The sequence below is a fragment of the Labrus mixtus genome, chromosome 20, assembly GCF_963584025.1.
Source record: "Labrus mixtus chromosome 20, fLabMix1.1, whole genome shotgun sequence".
Taxonomy (NCBI): Eukaryota; Metazoa; Chordata; class Actinopteri; order Labriformes; family Labridae; genus Labrus; species Labrus mixtus.
In genome coordinates, this window is record NC_083631.1 from 21,142,440 (window position 1) to 21,162,307 (window position 19,868).

At 42.5% G+C, this 19,868-nt stretch overlaps 2 protein-coding genes and 1 long non-coding RNA gene across 4 annotated transcripts in view; all 3 read left to right on the forward strand.

The window, feature by feature from the left end:
- LOC132995757 (uncharacterized) overlaps window positions 1-19,868 on the forward strand; it is a 150,711-nt gene that overhangs the window by 110,562 nt on the left and 20,281 nt on the right. The window lies entirely within an intron of this gene.
- On the forward strand, window positions 6,792-10,139 carry LOC132953934 (phosphoinositide-interacting protein-like). Of its 2 annotated transcripts, none has more exons than XM_061026323.1 (2): window positions 6,792-7,181; window positions 9,378-10,139. In XM_061026323.1, exon 2 carries the CDS (start codon window positions 9,394-9,396, stop codon window positions 9,808-9,810), a length of 417 nt encoding a protein of 138 aa, XP_060882306.1. In that variant the 5' UTR covers window positions 6,792-7,181; window positions 9,378-9,393; the 3' UTR covers window positions 9,811-10,139. The 2 variants fall into 2 exon arrangements, with proteins under 2 accessions (XP_060882306.1, XP_060882305.1); XM_061026322.1 differs by lacking the exon at window positions 6,792-7,181 and adding an exon at window positions 7,259-7,417.
- On the forward strand, window positions 12,039-13,385 carry LOC132954462 (transmembrane protein 238-like). Its single transcript, XM_061027015.1, has one exon. It carries the CDS (start codon window positions 12,408-12,410, stop codon window positions 12,921-12,923), a length of 516 nt encoding a protein of 171 aa, XP_060882998.1. The 5' UTR covers window positions 12,039-12,407; the 3' UTR covers window positions 12,924-13,385.

A 19,868-nucleotide genomic window follows, 5' to 3' on the forward strand; every position in this document is an offset into this window, starting at 1 on the left:
ATGATGTGGGCGGGGCTTGATCCTGTATCACCTTATCTGCTTTGTCCATCACAAAGAGAGCTGTTTCCAATCCTGGAAATCACCTTGTGCCCTCGTCATAACTTTTTAAGTGTCTAACCTAGTCCAAATATTCCTTCTTTTTAAATAAGAGATCTTTCTTTCCTGGAAAAATACTTTTGAATTTTTAACTACAGAGAAAAAAATAAGCCCCTAAATGAAAAGAAGCAAAGTGTTCTTGACTTCTACACAATGAATCAAAATAACAGGAACAGACTGTTTGAAGGAAAACATGTAGAAACAATATCAACAAAATAGAGCAGCGACGATATACTGTTTGGCCACAAGGTGGCAGCAGAAACTAGATTTGAACACTCACATGTTGTCACATCTAAAGCTGAAATGGGAAACACAAAAACATTTCTGAAAAATGCTTAGCACAGCAAATTAGCAACAAGAAGAAGACTTGTGAAATGTCATAACACAATTCAAAGCACAATCATTTTCTAAATCTCATTTATGTTGTTCTTCAATATTTGATCATCATGAGTCCTGTTAACAATGGATGTGTTCCTGGAGCCAGCCTCTAGTGGACACTCGACGAACTGCAGGATTGGCTTCATTTTTCAAGAGCGGGAGGTTGCCGCTTGGTCAAAACAGAATTTTCCTGAGTTCTACCTTGAGACTTGTACTTGAGTTAGGTTCTTATAGATCTCTTAGAGAGCATCAACACAATCTATACCACACCTGTTCTCTCTCAAACATCGTTCAAGCTGCTTAGATCGACCAAAGCACTTCCATTTAAAGCTTATTGACTTGATTCTACCCGGTCTATTATACAGTATGTCTGTGCAGGCCTCTACTGAAAGTGTGTACAGCAGGACTTTAACACCAGGTGTTAAAAAATGAAAGTTCTTGTCTTCTATAAACATTTGGCATGTCTGACTCTCTTTGATGAAGCCGAGAAAGTCGTTTTATATTCAAGAAATCAATCTGGTCAACATCAAAAACACAAAACAGTGTTTCCCTCTGAACATCTTGAACCACACCAATCTTTTTTATTCTCTGTTGTGTTTTTGTCTCAAGGCTCCACAGCGCCTTATTTCTCTTCAACATGGGACAAACACATGACTCACTACAGACTCATTATTAGATAACGTTCAAGAGATATCGTCAAATTATTCATTTCAAGTGTGAAAATCACACGCTTTCAGTAATATGCAGAGACAGTCTCTGTCATCAAAGGAAGCGTCCTTTTAATTCAGAGTGAAGCATCGTGTTCATGCAGACCCAGCAGCGAGAGTCAGGGAAGCAAGGCGGACTCCTCCGGGTCACGTCTGCCACTTTTACCTCTTTTAGTGGCTTTTTGAAATGCATGTTATTTCTAAAACTCTGTCCTTGTCGCTGAATACAAAAGAGAGTCTTTGAAGCTTCTTTTTTTTTTTTCTCAGCGTGCATGAATCATTTCTCGCTGCATGCATAAGAGAAAAACACAATCCAGAGCACCAAAAAATGGGAAGAAACAATGCAATTTAGAGGACAAACTGAGAAATTCTGAAGCTGAATTGTTTTGCTATGGTAATTAAAAGCTGCTCTTATTTGTTGATGATCTACTTTCTGAAAACGTGTGAAATGTGTGAAGATCAGTGAATACTGCTTTGGCTTTATAATTCATGATTTGGGGTTATGAGCATACCTTCTTTCTACTTGGTCTGAAGCAATCTGAGTCCCCAGAGTCCTTCTAGTGTGCAGGACTGGTGCAAGCACTTGTGCTGCACTAGGAGATCTGCAAGTAAAGCAGCCCCTCTGTTCCAACAGTGGGCTTAAATTATCAGCACTATTAATGGAGCAATATGTAACTCTGACACCTAGGGCCAGATTTACTAAGCTCCCAATTAAAGAGTACTAAATTGCGTGTTCACTCCAAAAGTTTGCACATTTGGTTGGTGGGCGTTTTGCAGGTGATCGACTAGAAAATGTGCTTTGGACAGAAAGCAGGATGACTGCAAGCGCAAAATAGGTATCACTGGGAGAGGCAAATAAACGCACAATACTTTCGAGTCATAGGAGGTAAATCTGAATATTACAAAGAAAATGTTGGTTATAAGAAAACCTCGGCATTAAACAGGGCCTCTCTTTTCTTCCCTTAATCTTAAGAATGAAGTGTCATACATTGCGCAGGAGGTGCGAGCTGTGGGAGAGACGCGCGACCCGAGAAAAAGGAAAATCCCAGTTTAAAATATAATGTTGGCGAAAAGAGGGAAATAGGAAGACATAAATGTCAATGTTGAAATTCTATAGAATGCAGAGGCTGTGGATGTTCAGTTTTGTTTGGCTGTAGGCTTTGGCAACAATAGCCTGTAGTGTAATCATGGTGTTTCTCTTCCTTAACGATTAGAATATTGAATCAAATTAAAAAATAAATACATGCCATTTATTTTTCTGTCATTTGAAACATGTAAACACTTGTGGGGAAAAACGCGATCTTTATGCCTTCTTTTGTTGTGCCTATGTCTCCTCCTAACTACAATAACAGCAGCCTGTTGTGCGTAACACTGGTCTCCTGGGTTAGCACGTTCTTTTCAAAGATGTTAAATTCAGACACCGTCATAGTCACCGCAATTTTTGTCAGGTTTGGTAAATCACAATACGTGTACTAACTTAACTTGTTTGCATTTTCTCCTCCCAGTGTTTTGCACGTTAGGGCAGAAACGCCCCATAGTGCATATTCATTAAGGCAAACGTACTAAATGGACATGCGTGTTGTTTTGCTCATTTGAAAGACGCAATCCTCACTGCGCGCCGTTAGTAGATCAGATAGCACTTGTTTTGCTGGTGGTATCAAGTTTGCACACGTTTTAAGACACGCAAACCTTTAGTAAATCTGGCCCCTAGTGTTTAAAATTGGTAGTGCAGTAAAAAAATTTCAAAAGAGTAGCGAGAGATGTCTTCCCTCCTCCCCCTCCTCCCTAGAGTCAATGCTCACGCAGGTTGCCATATCTGGGACACGGAAGCTTCAGTGTTTAGCCAGCTCTGCATCGGTCTTGAAAATCTTTCTGCGTTCTTATCTCTGTCCATTTAAAAAAAAAAAAAAAGAAGTGTGTAGAATATTTATTCTAGTATTACCACGTGGAGCTTATTAGAAAAATGCAAAGGTCGGGTAGAATCAGCTCTATCAGAACAAGTTCTCTTCCCCGCTTCCATCCCTGCAACACCTGTTGGTTTGCAGTTTGCCTGGCAAACCGAGGGGTGTCCAAAACGGCCGTGTGGGGGTGCTTTAAAACTGCCTGCTACACTGATATATGTTATCAGCGCATTACTCCTCTGTGACTGAGAACTACACCCTCTAATATTAATAAAACAGAACTGAGTACTACACCCTGTAATAAAACAGAGCTGAGAACTACACCCTCTAATAGTAATAAAACAGAGCATGAACCGTCAGATCCACAGGAGTTTACACACTTCATCAGCCCAATTATCAGACAGGAAATGTGCTGCGGTTGAAATATTGATCTGTTTATATTATCCGTGCCTTTTTCTTTGCCACAGCATCTATTAGCGCTGCTCGTCATCTCTGACTCTGACACAACACAGCGGGGGGGGGGGGGGGGGGGAACAGAGCAGCCATTGACGTCACCAAGGCCCAAGGTCCACCGGGGGCCGGGGCACACGTAACTTTCCTTTTAACTGCTGAAAGAATGTCTTATGTGCTCTGGATACACTGCATGGATGTGTGTTTTATTAAACATGGATGTTAGAGCGCTCATCAAAGCAATGCATGCAAGATGCAAGAGATTAAAACATGCCTTCACTTTCCTCTCGTTTTAGAAAAGATACTTAATGCAACTTACTGGAAAGAAGATTTTTATTCATTTATAGGAAAAAAACAGAAATCACACCAAAGCACATCCATGACCTAGAAACATTAATATCAACATTGTATCTCCTGCATGATTAGCACAGTATCATCAGCATTGTGTTGATTTTTCCAAAAGGTTTGAGTTTGTCGTGTATTCTCCGTTCCGCTAATTCACTACAGAACCCCGCAGGAGTCCCGTTTGTCAACTCACCTGTCAATCAGGGCTTTATACACTTTTTTTAAAGCATCAAATAACTTATTGAAAATGTGCTTCTCCTTCAAATGAATGCAAGTAGAAATCAGCGTGATAATCACAGCAGGAAAAAAATATCTGACGTTTATTTTAATTTTTTAAAGTTTGCCTTATGTCCAATCAGCTAACATGAAAGAGGCGGGGCTTGTAACCTATACTGCAGCCAGACACGGCCTGATCACGGCCCAGACTGTGCCGTAGAGTTAGACCAACGAGATGAAGGGATGAGGAAGGAGGGTGAATGGATGAGAGGAAGGGAAGGGAGGGTGGGCTGACGATCTGAGACAAACAGGGTGGAGTGGGATGGCTCGGTGTAAGTAGGCGTGTCAGGTGTGGTTTGGATGTAGTCCTGAGTTAATATATAATAACTTCATTAAAAATTCTCTCACTGATGTTTTTTTTCTTTTTAAGACGTTGTTCGATGGATGAAATGAATCCCGCAGATCTCTCTACATTTCCACGGCTGACAAACCTTGATGCTTCAGCTGTTTGAATACTTTTCCCCAAAGGATTACTCACAAAAAGCTGTAAATATGCAAAGCAGATTAATTAGTTTCCAAGGTCACTTGTACAGAAAAAGGGGGCTTGGCGTATTAATAAATCAGTGATGTATTACCTGAAATGTGTTGTTGTCTGCAGACGAGTGTGTATAAGTGGAAGGTTTTATTGATATTTGCTCACGAGCTAACGAGCTAATGAGCCTCTGTGTGGAGGGGGGGCTTCATTTGGCTGAAAACTATTTTCTGTTTAATCCATAGCCTCGAAAAAAAAAACAGCAACGGTTGGAGTTGTTAGAGCATCTTAGTTCTGGTGGCTTTAACCGGAGTGTGTGTCTGTGTCTGTGTGTGCGGCACCTCAAAGTCCACAGTTCATTTGAATCCGTCCTGAAAACCTGTCAAACCTACAAACTCGGCGTGCTGACTCAAGACCGAGCTTATTAGCTCTAATCCGCGCAGCCCTCTGTGTTTGCGTTATCAAACAGGATTAGACCGATACCTGTGTGTCGCTGTACAAACACACGGGCTCAACTTTTTAACTGTTAAACACCTACACGTCTAGTAATCCAGCTGTGACATGTGAGTGTCCTCTGTAAATACAAGGGGACAGAACAAACCTGTCTTTATCGGGTTGTTGTGTGATTTTGATGCTCCAAACAGTGAGTTCAGATCCAACATGTGATTTTAGAAACAGCAGGACAATATCTGTTATTCTGTCCTAAAATGAGTGTTTTTGTAAATGGAGTCTGGTGGATTTTAGGAAAGCGATGCGACGGCTGTTTTCTGCCTTCAAAATAATAATAATAATTTATTTGTATAGCACCTTTCATACGAGTGTTGCAGCTCACAGCAGAACAAGACATAAAAAGAGCATCACATAATAAAATAACACGATGAGCAAATAACTCTTTTTAAAAAATTGTGTCACTTTTGGGAAATACAAAATCTATTAGCGGCCGTACGTCCCTTAAAGACGATGCTGCAGCCAGTTTAACTGCTCCCGTCTGAAGCGACCCACAAAACCTTCTTGTACACATTACTTATTCAGACGCCAGAATGTGTAACATCAGGGCGGCAGTTTAAAGTTGAGTCCATTTAAGATGCAAAATGAAGTCCTGAATTTTACTAAAATTCTCGAATGGCTCTATAATCCTCTTTTTTTTTAAACATTGTTCCTGATATAAACCAAGTATCTTTCAGTCTGATCTTCCTCAAACACATTTACATTAACTTCTGCAGCTCCACCTCCTCCTCCTCCTCCTCCGCCTCCTCCTGTTAAACCTCCTCAGATGACTGTGATCAAGTGAACGGGACCCCACCCTCTTAAATGGACCATTAAGGAGAATTAGGCCCCATCATAATCACGAGATACTGCAGCACATTACACGCAATGGCTGATTAATTTCTCACATGTGGCTGCCAAAAAAAAAGAAGATAAAAGACACTGATCTATACGGCGCAGTCAGAATGAACCGCAGCCTGTTAAGTAATCAGTAAAAAACACTGAATTAACCCATTAATTAGCTTATTCTGCTGTGAAAAGATTCCACTAAGAGTTAATGATACGGCTATGAAGGGAAACCGCTTCCAAAAGCAATGTGCAAGCACTGCCCTCTGGTGGCTCATGTGGCTCATTGCAACGCACTGGGCAGGTTCAATCAGATCACTGTTGCAGAGCAGGAAGTTGCATCCTAAACAGATGACAGCAGTAATGAGACGAGACAGGGAGCCTCAGTGTTTACTGAGTACAAGGAGCAGTTACAGGGGCGGGGGGTGGGGTGGGGGGGAGTCGGGTTCGGGGGTCTCTCCGGAGAGAGCGTAATCGTGTTGAAGAGTGAGCTCATGTTGCAGATCGATGGTCGCACACTGACACTCGTGTTTGCAGAAAGAGCGAAACGAAGACACAGATGTAATAAGAGGGCAGTTTAATGAAGGCGGCGGTGTCACATTGCAGCAACTCCCCCCCCCCCCCCCCCCCCCCACTCCTTCCACCTCGTCTCTTTGTGAATCCGAGGGCCCCGGCCTTGAATCGTGTAAAGCAACAATAAACATCTTGAATTTGACCAAAACTTCTGTAAGATCTGCTTCACTCTCCGCAGCTTCATTATGCCACACAGATTCCATCGATCTCATGTTCAGCGGGACAGAAAACTACAACTTGCAGATAATTGCCGCGGGGCACTTTGGGATCAATGCTTTCGCCTACACATCACAGCGCGTATTGGAAAGGCTCTGTATGGGTGATTGCTTGCTCCATCAATCCAGCTGTAACAAAACACAAGAGTCATTTCCTCAGCCGCTGCCCTCGCCCCCGTCTCCTCTTTGTGCGGTATAAAGAGTATACGATTCCAATTTCTCCTCCTTCTCATTGTGCAAAAGTTCTTTTTGGGGGGGGGGGGGGGGAATTCAAGCTTTTTTTGAAGCGCAGAAGTTTGTTTGAGATCGTTTTACAAAAGCGATGGCGGGCGTCAGGCTGAGTGGTTTGAGGGTCTTTATGGATATCCTCTGGGGGACCGGAAAGGCTCGCTCAGGATGCGCCGTCAGGACAGAGCGCCTGCGATGGTACATGATGGTAAGAGGGTTTGGTGGTCAGAGAGACTCTCTTCTTGAGGAGGTGGAGATAGAGTAGAATGGGTGGGTGGAGGTTTTTGGAGCACTGCGTTGTACTGGTTTCTCTGGTCGGGCGGTGTGTTCAGCTTCTCCTCTAGATTCTTGGATGATATCTGTTGGTTATAAAGAAAAAGAGATTTTTTTTGCTTATTGTTGACTTTGCAGGAAAAAAACAAAAGCTTGATCCAGATTTAAAAGGTAGGTGTCTGCTCGTTTACTTCTTGTTTGACCAGTGAGAAACGAAGCAATGTGGAGAAAAAAGGTTGGAACAGATGCAGCACTCACTTTAGTAGATAAAGAAAGAATTACTGTTTGATTTTCATTTGGGGAAAAAATACTTTTGACAACAACTTAAGGATGATTTTGTGATCATTTGGTCTACATGATAAAACACAAGCGTCCTGATCGAGTTTCTCTGCAGGACAGTTAGCTAAAGAGCTCGCACACTTCATTTGTCAAAGACATCTTTTAGTTTGATGTGCTGTGTGCACTTTGGAACATGAAAGAAATGTTCCAACAACAACTCATTTAAAAGCATGCCTCTTTGATTTCTCGTTACATTTTTGATCAACTTTACATTTTTCTGTTTTTCCATCATTTGCTGTGTTTCCACAAAATCCAACGGATACTTTTATTCACTTTTAGAAGTTATTTTAAAAAAAAAAAGAATTCAGAGGATCCTGAAGCCTGAAGTCGCCTCCTGTACGCGCTGAAGTCTAACCTCACGTTGAATACCCGTAAAATAAAGCAAATCGTTCTGCTGACTCTGCAAAAAGGGTTCTGAATGCTGCATCAAAATGATCAGTGCGTGTCATCCTAAGGTCGATGTACTTCCTACGTTTTTTGTTGTTGTTGCTTTTGTTGTTGTTGGTGGTGGTGGTGTGGGGGCGGGGGGGGGGGGGGGGGGGGTCATTTTGGCCTTTACAGAGACAGGGAATGTAAGGAGGATAGTGTGGGGGATGACAAACCCAAAGCCGCCGTGATGAGGACTGTAGCCTCTGTACAAAAGGGTGAACGCTCCCGTCTGCTGAGCCAAACCTGCACCCCAAGTCCCTGCACTTTCAGAGAGTACTACCCTCCAGGCATGCCACGTCTTCTAATGCACTTAATGTTAGAAATGTTGTGTTTTTAACTCACTTTGAATTGCTCTCCACATGAATAGTGCTCTATGAATAAACTCGCCCTGCCGTGGAACCTTTGGGGATGAAATGAAGCTCCTCTGACTAAATCTAGATCCTGAATATCTAAGTGGTTCTTAAACTTCCTGCAGTTTTTGAAAAGTAGCGATTGCCTCTATGATTCCTCAAGAATTGAAGTTTAAAGTCATGCACATTTTTGAGACATACACGTGTTTTTATGTATCATGTGATGTACCAGAAGTGTAGAGACGACTCAGACAGTTTAGCCCCTTTCACACATGCTCTGCATCAATGATCCATTTGGAAAGCTCCAATTCATACTCTTTATTACCAGACGTTACTGAGCTAAGCTGCGTGTTCGGACACATACGGTTTATGTTCAAATCCGTTCACCTCAACTCTAAGCAGACTTTCTTCCTTCCAGCCCTCAAGTAAAAAAAAGAAGAAATCGATATGATTGATATGAGCTGACGTGTGAATGCAGCAGATAATAGTCCAGAACATTTACAGTGGGCGAAGGGGCAGGGTGATGTCCTCTCTGCTTTATACTCTTTACCGCTCGCCTCCGGTGTCTGTATCACTGAACACTCTTCCTCTTTCTTGCATGCTCGGCACTTTTTTTTAAACATTGTGCACTCCTGAAAATGTCTGGAACGTTTCAGAGACAGGCTGATGCCCCTGAAATCTCCCTGAGTTGCCTGTTCACATATGCACCTCGAAGCTGGATCCCTTCCCTGTTGGAGAGAAGTGTGTGTGTGGAGGGTGATGTGGGAGTGGGGGCGTGGGAGGGTCTCGAGAGGCAGGACATGGCGTAGAAAGACGCCTTAGAAATGGCAGACAAAGCAACAGATAGTGAACGATTTTGCATGTTCTTTGGACTTCCCAAAACAGACGATCTCCCGTTGTAGGGGAAAAAAAGGGTAAAAGTGTAAAAGTCATCTCTGGGAAAATTCAGGACCTGAAAGTCTGGAAATTGTCAAGTGTTTATGTGTGATTCTTCCCCCACTCCCCCTCCTCAGATTCTTCCAGGAGGCCATGCCAGGCAGCCCAGAGAACATCCCCCTGGGAGAGTGCTCCCTCTCCCAGTCCCGGGACCAGCTGACGCCCCCGAGCCGCACAGAGTCCACGGTGTTCAGCTTGGCGCACAGCGAGTCCGCCTGGACCAAGGAGAACCCCCGACCGAGCGAGGACAAGTGGGAGGTCTTCTGGTTCCCCATCCACCTCATGTCCACGGGGGGCAGCTTCCTCGCGTGCGGCATCATCATCAGCGGGCTGTACTTCGCCGGACACTGCAGGAAGGTGACCAACATCCTGGGCCCCGCCCTGCTCTCCATCGGCATGATGGTCTTCGTGGTGGGCGTGGTCCTCATCCCCATCACCAAGGAGAACAGGAAGCTGTCGAACACGAAGAAGCCGTTCCATTACCACAGGCAGCCCACGTTCAACCTGTGACGAGAGAAAGAAAAAAAAAAAAAAAAACTGCAGACACTGGAGTGAGACGATTTCCTTTTTCCGGCATGGAGCGAAATTATTTGAAGACTCATTGTGGTGACGTTTACGTTTATTTGATTGATTCTTGCAGGATTTGGTGCACTTATCTCCGTCCCAAGTGTGCATGAAAACATTTGCATCGATAAAACAAAAAAAAAAGGAAAAAAAAAAAAAAAAGGTGCAAGCACAAGGACAACAGTGTGCTTATTACTTACACACAATTTAGTGCAGATACTTGAAAGCAGGCGCGTCCTTCTGAATATTTATGAGGGGGGGGGGGGGGAGTGGACATGGGGGATTTCCTAATGCTGTGTGCTACACTATATGCCAATTCATGAATAATTAAAAGTTATGAGAGCTTATAATTCCCCCCCTGTTTACTTTCGTCTTATTGTGGGGGGAAAGCTGAGTCCGCTGAAGGAGACTCGGCTTTTGCTTCTTAAACATATGTAAAGAGAGGAGATTTGACTGCTCCGACCCGGCCGGAAAATTTTCATAAGATTCAAATAACACGATCAGGAAGTCTTAACTAACCCGTTCAGAGCTCTGAAGCATCCATCATATAAAACATCACATATCGATCTGTCTTTAAAAAAGGCTACGAGCTCGCTATATTTTATTTAAAGCAGCTTCTATGTCTGATTCACAACGACTTTATTTGCATGAAGAGTCGAAATTGATTACCACTGCATGCGTGCAGTAGTTACATAATGTTGAATTACTGGTTGTTACACTGCATGCATTTTCATTTCAAATCATGTAAGGAGACAATATATAATCACAAAGTTCATCTTAGCAAATGTTGCATTGAAAATATCTCCGTACACTTCAAACAAGCCACATTCACCTGATGAGGATGAACATCTTATTTTAAGACACAGAGAGCAATAAAGTGGTGCTGACTCCTTAAGGGTCACCATCACCCATCCAGGATTAAGATTCCCCCAAGCCTCTCTTGCTTCCCCACCTCAGTCCGCACCGCTGGTTCTATATATCGCTCCCATTTCAAAATGTAAGATTCTAATCTATTTATAAGTCTACATTAAAAAACCTTTCAGAGCGGCTAGCCTATACCTAAATGATTATGCCACAGACTGCCTTCCATTCATTCAGTCTGCACTCATTCTCGACAATGTCAAGTAAGTATTTTAGGTCAACCGATGTAACATGCGTCAGGTGCAGAGTTTGCAGGAGGAATGCGGTCCCCGAGTCTTTCTTGAGTCTGCTGTTTTTACAGTACGCAGTCCCATCTGTGAAGCTGTTCACCACTTCTTCTCTGACATAGTCCCTTTAGTCATCAAAACAAAGCTCTTCACCCACAAGTGTGTGCAAGACTCAGATAGTGCTCAAAGTATCCGAGGTATGTACCGTACTCCGTCCTGAGCGCTGTGTGGAATCATTTCCAAAGTTGTATTCTTTTTTTTATGTATTTTTTAGATATGTGGAGTCATCACATCCATTTGTTCAAATGTAACAACTGAATAAGTATAGCCTGTTTAAAATGTTTATCTAGCCTCATGAGACGTTAGAAATTAAATGTAATCAAATCTTGATATAAAACTACAGAAGCCCTCAGAGGACATGCATCCAAAAAGCGGCAAACTCCAAACATTTCATTTAACTCCTTTTGTCCTCCTTCTAGGTACATTTTGTACATTTTGGTTGTTTTCTGGAGCTCTCGACTTATTTATCTTGTACACTCAGGACAAAGATGCTGTTTTATTCAAGATAATGATTTGATTGTATTCATATTCTTGAGAAATGAACCCCTTTATCACCAGGAAACCAACATGTCTTCCTGAGGTCACTGCACGGCTGAGTCAAGATCTCTAGAAAACGTCTGGAAATGACTCGGGAAAACTGAGTCAAATTTACGGATGCATGTCCGCAAAGACTTGTGTAAACCAGTGAACTTCTTGAGATGAAAGATACAACAGAAAACTCAAAGTACTTTTTCCGATTCTCTGATTTTTTTGAAATTTTCAAAATCCAAAAACAAAAAACGCCCAAAACAGAATTTACATTTTTAGACACTTCAAATCCATTATCACCCCTTTAACCTTTTCTGAAGATTACTTCCTTTTTTAATATCGATTGGAAAGCAAAATGTACTGCTTCCATATGAAGCTGATTCTAATAGGCCTTTACGTTTGCATTACAAACAGAGCTGAGAACATGCTGAGTCAGCAGCAACTTTGTGTGTCTGAGCATCAATTTGCATGACAAATGACGCCCTGTCAGCTGTGAATCATTTGCATCCCCTCACTGGTGTTGAAGACTGGAACCTGCAGGATTTCAGTCTATTCGGTTTACTGCAGGTTTGAAATAATGAAAACACAAACAGTCTGTGCCCGTAGGTGTGTGTGTGTGTGTGTGTGTGTGTGTGTGTGTGTGTACGTGTGTGTGTGTTTACACTGGCTGAGCCTGAGGGGAGACTCCTTGTTTATCTTCTCTTTGAGGCGGGGCTCTCCAGGTGCGCTGCCTCCTCAGGTACACTACACACCGGATGAAGCATCCTCCCGTTATACAAAGCGTAGATCAGCTGTAATGTGGTCACCATGGAGCCGTTAAGGTGTATCGGACATTGTGTGCCTTTCTTTTTATTCGCCGTCGTGTTTGATGTCATCGGCCTGGTTCTGCTTTTCGTGGGGATATTCGCCAACCTGCGCATCGAAGGCCGCTTCTACGGAGACTTTCTGATCTACACGGGCTCCCTGATCATCTTCTTCAGCCTCGGGCCATGGCTCATGTGGTACGTCGGGAACGTGCCGGTGTCCGTGGATGACGGCTCGAAGAAGAGGGGCAGCACGATCGTGCGTCTGGCGCGGAAGCTGTCCGAGAGGCTGAGCCAAAAGCTGAAGGGAGAGGAGCGCGTAAAGTGCGTCCGGGAAAACGACGAAGAGGACAGCCAGGTGGGCTCATCCCCGCACAAAGCCAGCAGGGTCACCTGGGGCAGGTCCACAGTTTACGACAACGGAGGTTACGACGGCAGTCATGACTCCCCGGATGGCGAGAAGAAGAAAGTGGAGGCAGAAGAAGAAGACAGAAAACAAGATTCTGAACTTCATATTTAAATATCTGCTTTTATGAACACGAGTATCTGCTGTCTCTGCAGCAAAGACTCCAACATTACATGAAGGATGCTACTGCACGAATTAAAGGGATTTAACATTTGTCAGCCTTCATTAAATGGAGTTAATGGCTGTTAAAGAAGATTTCTTGAAGGATTTTTTTAGGGCTGATTCCCCTTCTGTCTGCTGCTGACCCAAACAAGAAGCCTCGTTCTTTTTTTTCCAGTTAGAATTTGATTCTTTTATGAGGCCTTCATGTCCTGTAATTTCACATATTGCCCTTATAGTTTTCAAAGTGATTTGTAAAGCAAATTATCCACAAAAAAATCAGTCAAAATCATTTCACTGAAGGAGACTTTGAGTCGGAGCACTTCCGGTAAGCTGGATGTGAAAGTGGTCAAAATATGTGAAGATTTGAGTTTTATTCAAGAAGGAAAGAAAGACTGATTGATGAACATTTTCAAATGTTTAGAGAATCTTTAAAATGCGGTCGTAGACATTTCTTATTTTTCAAATCGTGGACCTGAAAACATCACATGTTGTAGTTGTTTGTACATTTTTTTTGTTTGCTTTTAATATGTATTTGTATTTAATGTACATTTTGTCTCTTCTAACAGCTGCTTTAAAGCTTTTATTTGCACTCCTGGTCTGGATAGCCTGCCATGGGACAGTAAGACGTCCCAAAGTGTCCATAGGCCTATATATATATATATATACAGCTATACATTTATTATTACATTTACAGCAATTTTGTCAGGTAATTAGCACATAAATGATGCACATAAAGAAAGATTAACTGCATAGCTTTAATCACCTCATGTTTCTGAGTTCTTATCTTGTTTTAGGAACTTTCATCTTTTGAGTCGGTTGTGCATTTTAATAAACAGAATTTTGCTCAATCAAACTAATGATTGGATCATTTTGGTTTTGTGTGACCAGGTTGCGGTCCAATGAAATATTCGTTTTAAACACCATTTGAATCAGGAGTAGACCAACATGTTCCATGTCCTGCGAGATATAATCTGTGTTTTTGTCTGGTGGCTTTGAAAGAGCGATGTGACGGCTGCCACTGCTTTTAGAAACATCTTCCTCTTAAACAAAAAGTTTCACCTCTTTAAGAATCCTTCATGTAATGTTGTCAGACACTTAGAATTACAATCTGATCCTGTCCGTGGTAAACAAGAAGGATTATGTTGGAGCCATTACAGCCTGTTTTTGTTCCTGCAGATGAGCAATGTTTTCCCCTCATTGTGCCTGCACATAATGGCAAGACAACATCCTTAATCACCATGGCAACAGAAGGGAAGCCTGTTTAAATCCGTCTTCACCCTCCTATCATGAGAGAAACGTCGGCAGGAGTTTATTAGCAGACCTTCAGCTGAGCCCGGGGAATATTAGTTATGATTTAGCTGCTAGTTAGCTCGGGTTTATCTGTGATGCTGAGAGTGAGAGAGAGAGAGAGAGAGAGAGAGAGAGAGAGAGAGAGAGGTAAAAAGAATAAAAGGTGTTGTCTAAAAACTCAATTTCAAAAATTCTCAGAAAAGCTGTTGTGTCATCCAAGAAGAAAAATGTACCTTTTTATTCATGCATATTTTCTTTTATTCTTTAATTTCTTTTATTTATACACACACGTTAAAGCTGCCAGCTGATAGAAAAGTCAAGTGGCCCTTTTCATTTGCTGTCAAAGAAACAAACACTGGTCCGACTGGTTTGTGTTTGCGGTGTGGTTGTTGGGTAAACAGACCACAAAGTCCTCAACAGAGGATCATGGGAAAACCCTGGTTCCTGCATGTCTCACTTTATATCTGCTGAGAGGTTTTTTTTTAGCACATGTTCTTATGCGTTTGGATAAGTCGCCCGAGACCTCTGATCCGAGTCGCACCTTATGCAAATGCCACCGCCCCGACCTGTTTTCACCTCAAACAAAGGCAGCGTCTGCCTGACTGACAGCCTACATGCCCTCTAATCAAACAGGTGGCGACGTTACAGTAAATACAACACAATCCTCTCTCTGCTACAGTGAGCAATAAAAAGTCGCACAGCGGAGGCAAACAGCAGCAGCTTGACTGTTCAAACAAGCTGCTCACAGAGAAGTTTCCATTACGCGTTTCCTCTTTGTGACAAAAGGTGTGATTGTCAAAGAGAGGCATGCAGAGGGGACTATTAACGATCACTTGAACGCTGTGTATCCACCCGGCAGAGCAAAAGGAAATGATTATGGGTTAATATATTACCAGATGTGAATGAGCTCAGTGGGAGAGTCATATGCAAACCATGTTTACAGTGATTTAGTTTTCACTTGTGCAAATTACATTTTTTTACATGTCAAAATGTCATTGTGATGTGTAAATATGATGATAGTTTTGAGTAGAAGTCAACTGTAAAAGTGAATGGAAACTTCCTGTCCTGATTATTAAACGACTCCACGATCCAAATCCAGTGAAAGATTAAAACCAAACACATTACATCCACAGATTGTCTCAAGTTTGGCACCACTATTCCCTGATTTCACCCACTGGATTTTCTGTAATAATGAATCTTTATGGATGAAAGTTTTCAACTGCAATACATCAAAACCGCGGCCGTACACTCACCTCTGATTGACATCTCCTTTTGGCCAATCACGACCTTCCAATCACTGTTCCCCAGCCTATAATGGCCAATGAGAGGCTGAGTTGAAAGGAGGTGCCCGCCCCTGTTCTGATGTATCTATACATGACCAATTGCACGAGGATATGCTGAAGATTCCTCTCAGGGCCTGACCAATATGGGATTTTGGGGGCCGATTCTGGTAGCGATATTGGAGAGACAAAAAAATCAGTTACTGATAAATCGGCCGATATCTTTCTTAGATCTATGTTAGATCTGTAGGGATATATAGATGTAGATAAACACATGTGTTGTGTTGATGCCTCAAATGCAGTTGTCAAACACTCTCACACTGGAAAACAACAACACATGTACTTGTTGACACTCTGGAGAGTTATGATGCTTGTTTTAGTCCATATAGCGCCCTCTGCTGGTGACAGCCAGACATTTGACAGGTGAATGAATATCTGCGCATATATGTTATAAAATCAGCCGATATCGATAGTCACTGGATATCGGCCGATATTATCGGCTGGTTGATGAATCGGTCAGGCTCTACTGAGGAGATTGAACAAAAGTACGAGTTACTTTCAGAATTGCTTTAAAATGATTATTTGTGGATATTTATACCAAGATAGACTACGAGTCATGATTCATCAGGAGAAAACAGACAAACCTATGTAAGTGTAGACACAGAGCACCCCCATGTAGGCGGAAGGGAATGATCTCCGTGATTATTTCTGGGGTCACCCTTATGTTTTACACACGTCCCACCTTCAAGAATATGGAGTTTTAGAATCGAGCTTCATCGAACTAACACCGATATGTCGGCCTGAAACTCAAAAGCTGCCGCACAGATTCATGTTGGTATCTGTAATTGCTTTAAACGCCGCAGGTAACATGTTTAAAGGTCTCGCCGTGCAAGAGGAATTTGTTGAACAATACTGATAAGAGATGCAGCACACTGATGCCTCTTAAGAATCTTTTGGTTTCATTAGCAGAACAAAAAAAGATCTGAGGGGGAGGGGGGGGGGGGGGTGCATAAATAACAGCAGGCTTATCTTTGTGTTAACAGCAGCTCAGTGGAGGCTGATTATGAAATATATGTGCATAAATCTGTCATGTTGGCAACACACAACACGCTCAATGTGTCACGTTAATGACACAAAGGGTTCAAAACAAGTCAGGCCTGCAGAGGAATGAGGATGGACTCTTGGGCTTTTCAGCGACTGTTAATGAGCACTGCCCATTGTTGTGGTAAGATTCCAGTCTTGCCTCTAAATCTTGTGCTATGACAGAAATGTAGGGTGTGTGTGGAAAGTGGAATGCTTTAGAAAAAAAAGATAGGACTCGCTGTCATTCCTGCCAGGTGCTTCAGACAACATCCACCTGTCCTCGTCTCACCTCAACATGGCTAAGGAGCAAGGGGGGTACACCATCTTCTTCTTGTCGCTGGCCGTGATCATGGATGTCATCGGCCTCATCCTGTTGCTCATCGGGATCTTCGCCCCGTTGAGTTTCTGGGACTTTTTCGTTTTCTCCGGCCCTTTGCTGATCTTCCTCAGCCTGGTGTTCTGGATATTCTGGTACATGGGGAACCTCAAGGTGTCCGAGGAGGAGCTCAGCCTGGTCAAAACGGGCATACTGTGAGCTGATACTGAACCCCCGAGAGGAAGCAGTACCTGAGACGCTCTACTCCTTCAAATCAGCCGCGTGACGATGATGATGATGATGGAGGACGAGTGAACGGGCCCTGAAGCGTCAGAAACTGTGAATTTTGTGAAACCTGTGGCACTGTGAAGCTCTGGAGGTTTTTTGCCTAAGGTGAAGGATGTGTGTGATAACTCCAATCCCAGGCACGAGCAGGAGCACATTTGACTAATCCCAGGAGATTAAAGAATCCACCTTCTGACTCCAGGCGGAAAACAACTCTGGAGGAACATGGACAGACCTACAGACTTTGTTCCAATCTCTAAAAACTGCCCTGTGATAATGCAGTTTGTCTTATTTATTCAAAATCTATCGTTTATGTACAGGTCAGCATGAAGGAATGATGCTTATGCGTCAAAGCTGCCCGTTTTTCCTTTGCAATACGACAGCATATAGGATACAAAGCGGAGCATGGCACTGTGTTTTGCTTTAAAATCTAGCTAAATGAACATGCTAATGCTGCTAAAACGTTAGTCAGCACTTTCAGCTTTGCGGGTCATACTTTGTTCTTCTTCACCATATATTTTGGGCCTGAATTTTATTTCTCTGCTTCTTTTATTTCCTTGTTCTCGTTGTGTTCTGGCTCGTTGGCACCCTGAGTATCATCAAGGAATCTCAAATGTACTAGTCAAATCTCAATGTTTTGGTGTTTCCTCTGCACGATTTACTCATTAATAGAAGGGTGTAGGGTTTGAGATTACACGCTGAAATGTAGCTATATAAATATTTACAGAATGTATTCTGCAGCAGTAAAGAAAAGTTGTTGTTGTTGATGCTATTTAAGGGTCAGCCATTGACCCTTACATGGCCCACCCCAAGAGCCTTGGGCCAGGGTCCCCTGTACCCCTTGACCGTCTCCTGACAGCAGGGCTGTCCATGTACAATGTGAGTGTGTTTCACACTTTTATGAAGGAAAAATCTTTATAAACTTGCTTTGACAGGACTGCTGTTGTGTTCTTTGAAAGGCGGCTCCTCCGTTTAAAACTAGCCAAACAGGCAGTGTAGGTTTCTATTCACGGTTATTCAAGATCCACCCAGTTCTTTACACTGTAAAAAGTCTTCTCTTCAAAACAAAAGGAGAAAAACAACAGTCAGGAAACATTACACAAGATGTGAAAAAGTACCTCAGATCTTTTAAGAATATGTAAAAATATCTGATCCATGATTTACCAAAAAATATCTTTAAACTATAACAACATGTAACTGTAACTGACGGACCTGGCAGGGACGTGAACTCAGGACTAAGTCTGACACCTACGCCTCCAAAGCAAGTTCTGATATTTGAAATTACTTTATAGAAATAATCAGTCTTTATGCGGGTGGTCGGGTTTGCTTGCAAGATCATTAAAAAGGCTTCATTAATAGTATCAGTCTCTTTTACAACAAGCCAAAAGCTCCTCACAGGACCTTTAAGAAGACGACTTAGGGGTATAGTAGAACTGTACAGAATTCAAATGACTAATGGTGTTTTCCCCAAATATGAAAAGTGTGCAGTGGTTTGAGATTGACCCAAAAAAATCCTTAATTTCTTTAGTAGACTTTCTGTTCTGAATGTGTTAAATGTTTGATTTGTACCTGTCAGTTTGAATCCAATGCTGCTCATTTAAGTGTCGAGCATTAACTAACTCAGAAACAGTCGGTTCATTTATTTAGTCTCATTAAAAAAAAATAAAAAGCGCCTGACATAAAGGAACAAACTCTAATTGTTTTTACTAAAGAGATTAATCGTACTTAAATTCACTTTTTTTTTGCAGTGTAAACATCACATTCACACAGGCGCTTAACGGTCACAGGGGACATGTTCCTTCTTGACGCAACGGAGCTCCAGAAAAATAATCACAGGTGTCATCCAATTAACAGTTTACCTTAAAAAAAAAAAAAAATCCAAGCTGTGTGAGATGTGTGCTGCAGCCAGCAGGGAGGATGAAACTTACACTGCCTCCACCCAGCCCAACTCTTCCCCGCCTTAATCAGCACTCAAGGCGCCATTAGCTCCCCCAGACATGGAGAGTGTTATTAATGTGTCCATTTGGCTTCTGCCCCTGAGAGGGGAAATGGAGGAGAGGCGTAATGGAGCTCTCTCTCTCTCTCTCTTTCTTTCTGTAAAGAGATGGAAACCCTGCTGCTCGGCCCCCTCCCTCCCCCCTGCAGGACGCCGCCTTTAACTGTGCTGCTCAAATCCCAGACATGTCTTGATGGTATCTGTCATTACAATCACACTCACAACTGTACTTGTCAATACAACATAACATCTCCTCTGAGAGCTGCAGAGTACACACTGCAAAAACTGACATGTAGTATCTCATATCAAGGGGATATATGAGCTGGTCTTTTGGATGTTATCTATCTATCAATATTTTAATACCTTTTTATAACTTGTAAATTAGATTATCTCAGTAATTTAACAAACTTAAATGAAGAGTTATAAAGCTGTTCAATCAACATGCAAAACTGCCAGAGAGCTGTTTCCACACATGCACTCCTGGAGATATCAGAGCAGGCTGCCTCTGAAATCTCCCTGAGATTCTTGTTCACATAATGCACCTCACAGTGTAAAGAGGGGTGCATGGACCAGGGGGCTCAGAAGTGAAGCCACGGTGTAGAAAAGATGCTGCAGTGATCCGCATTGACGGATGAAGCGACAGAGTG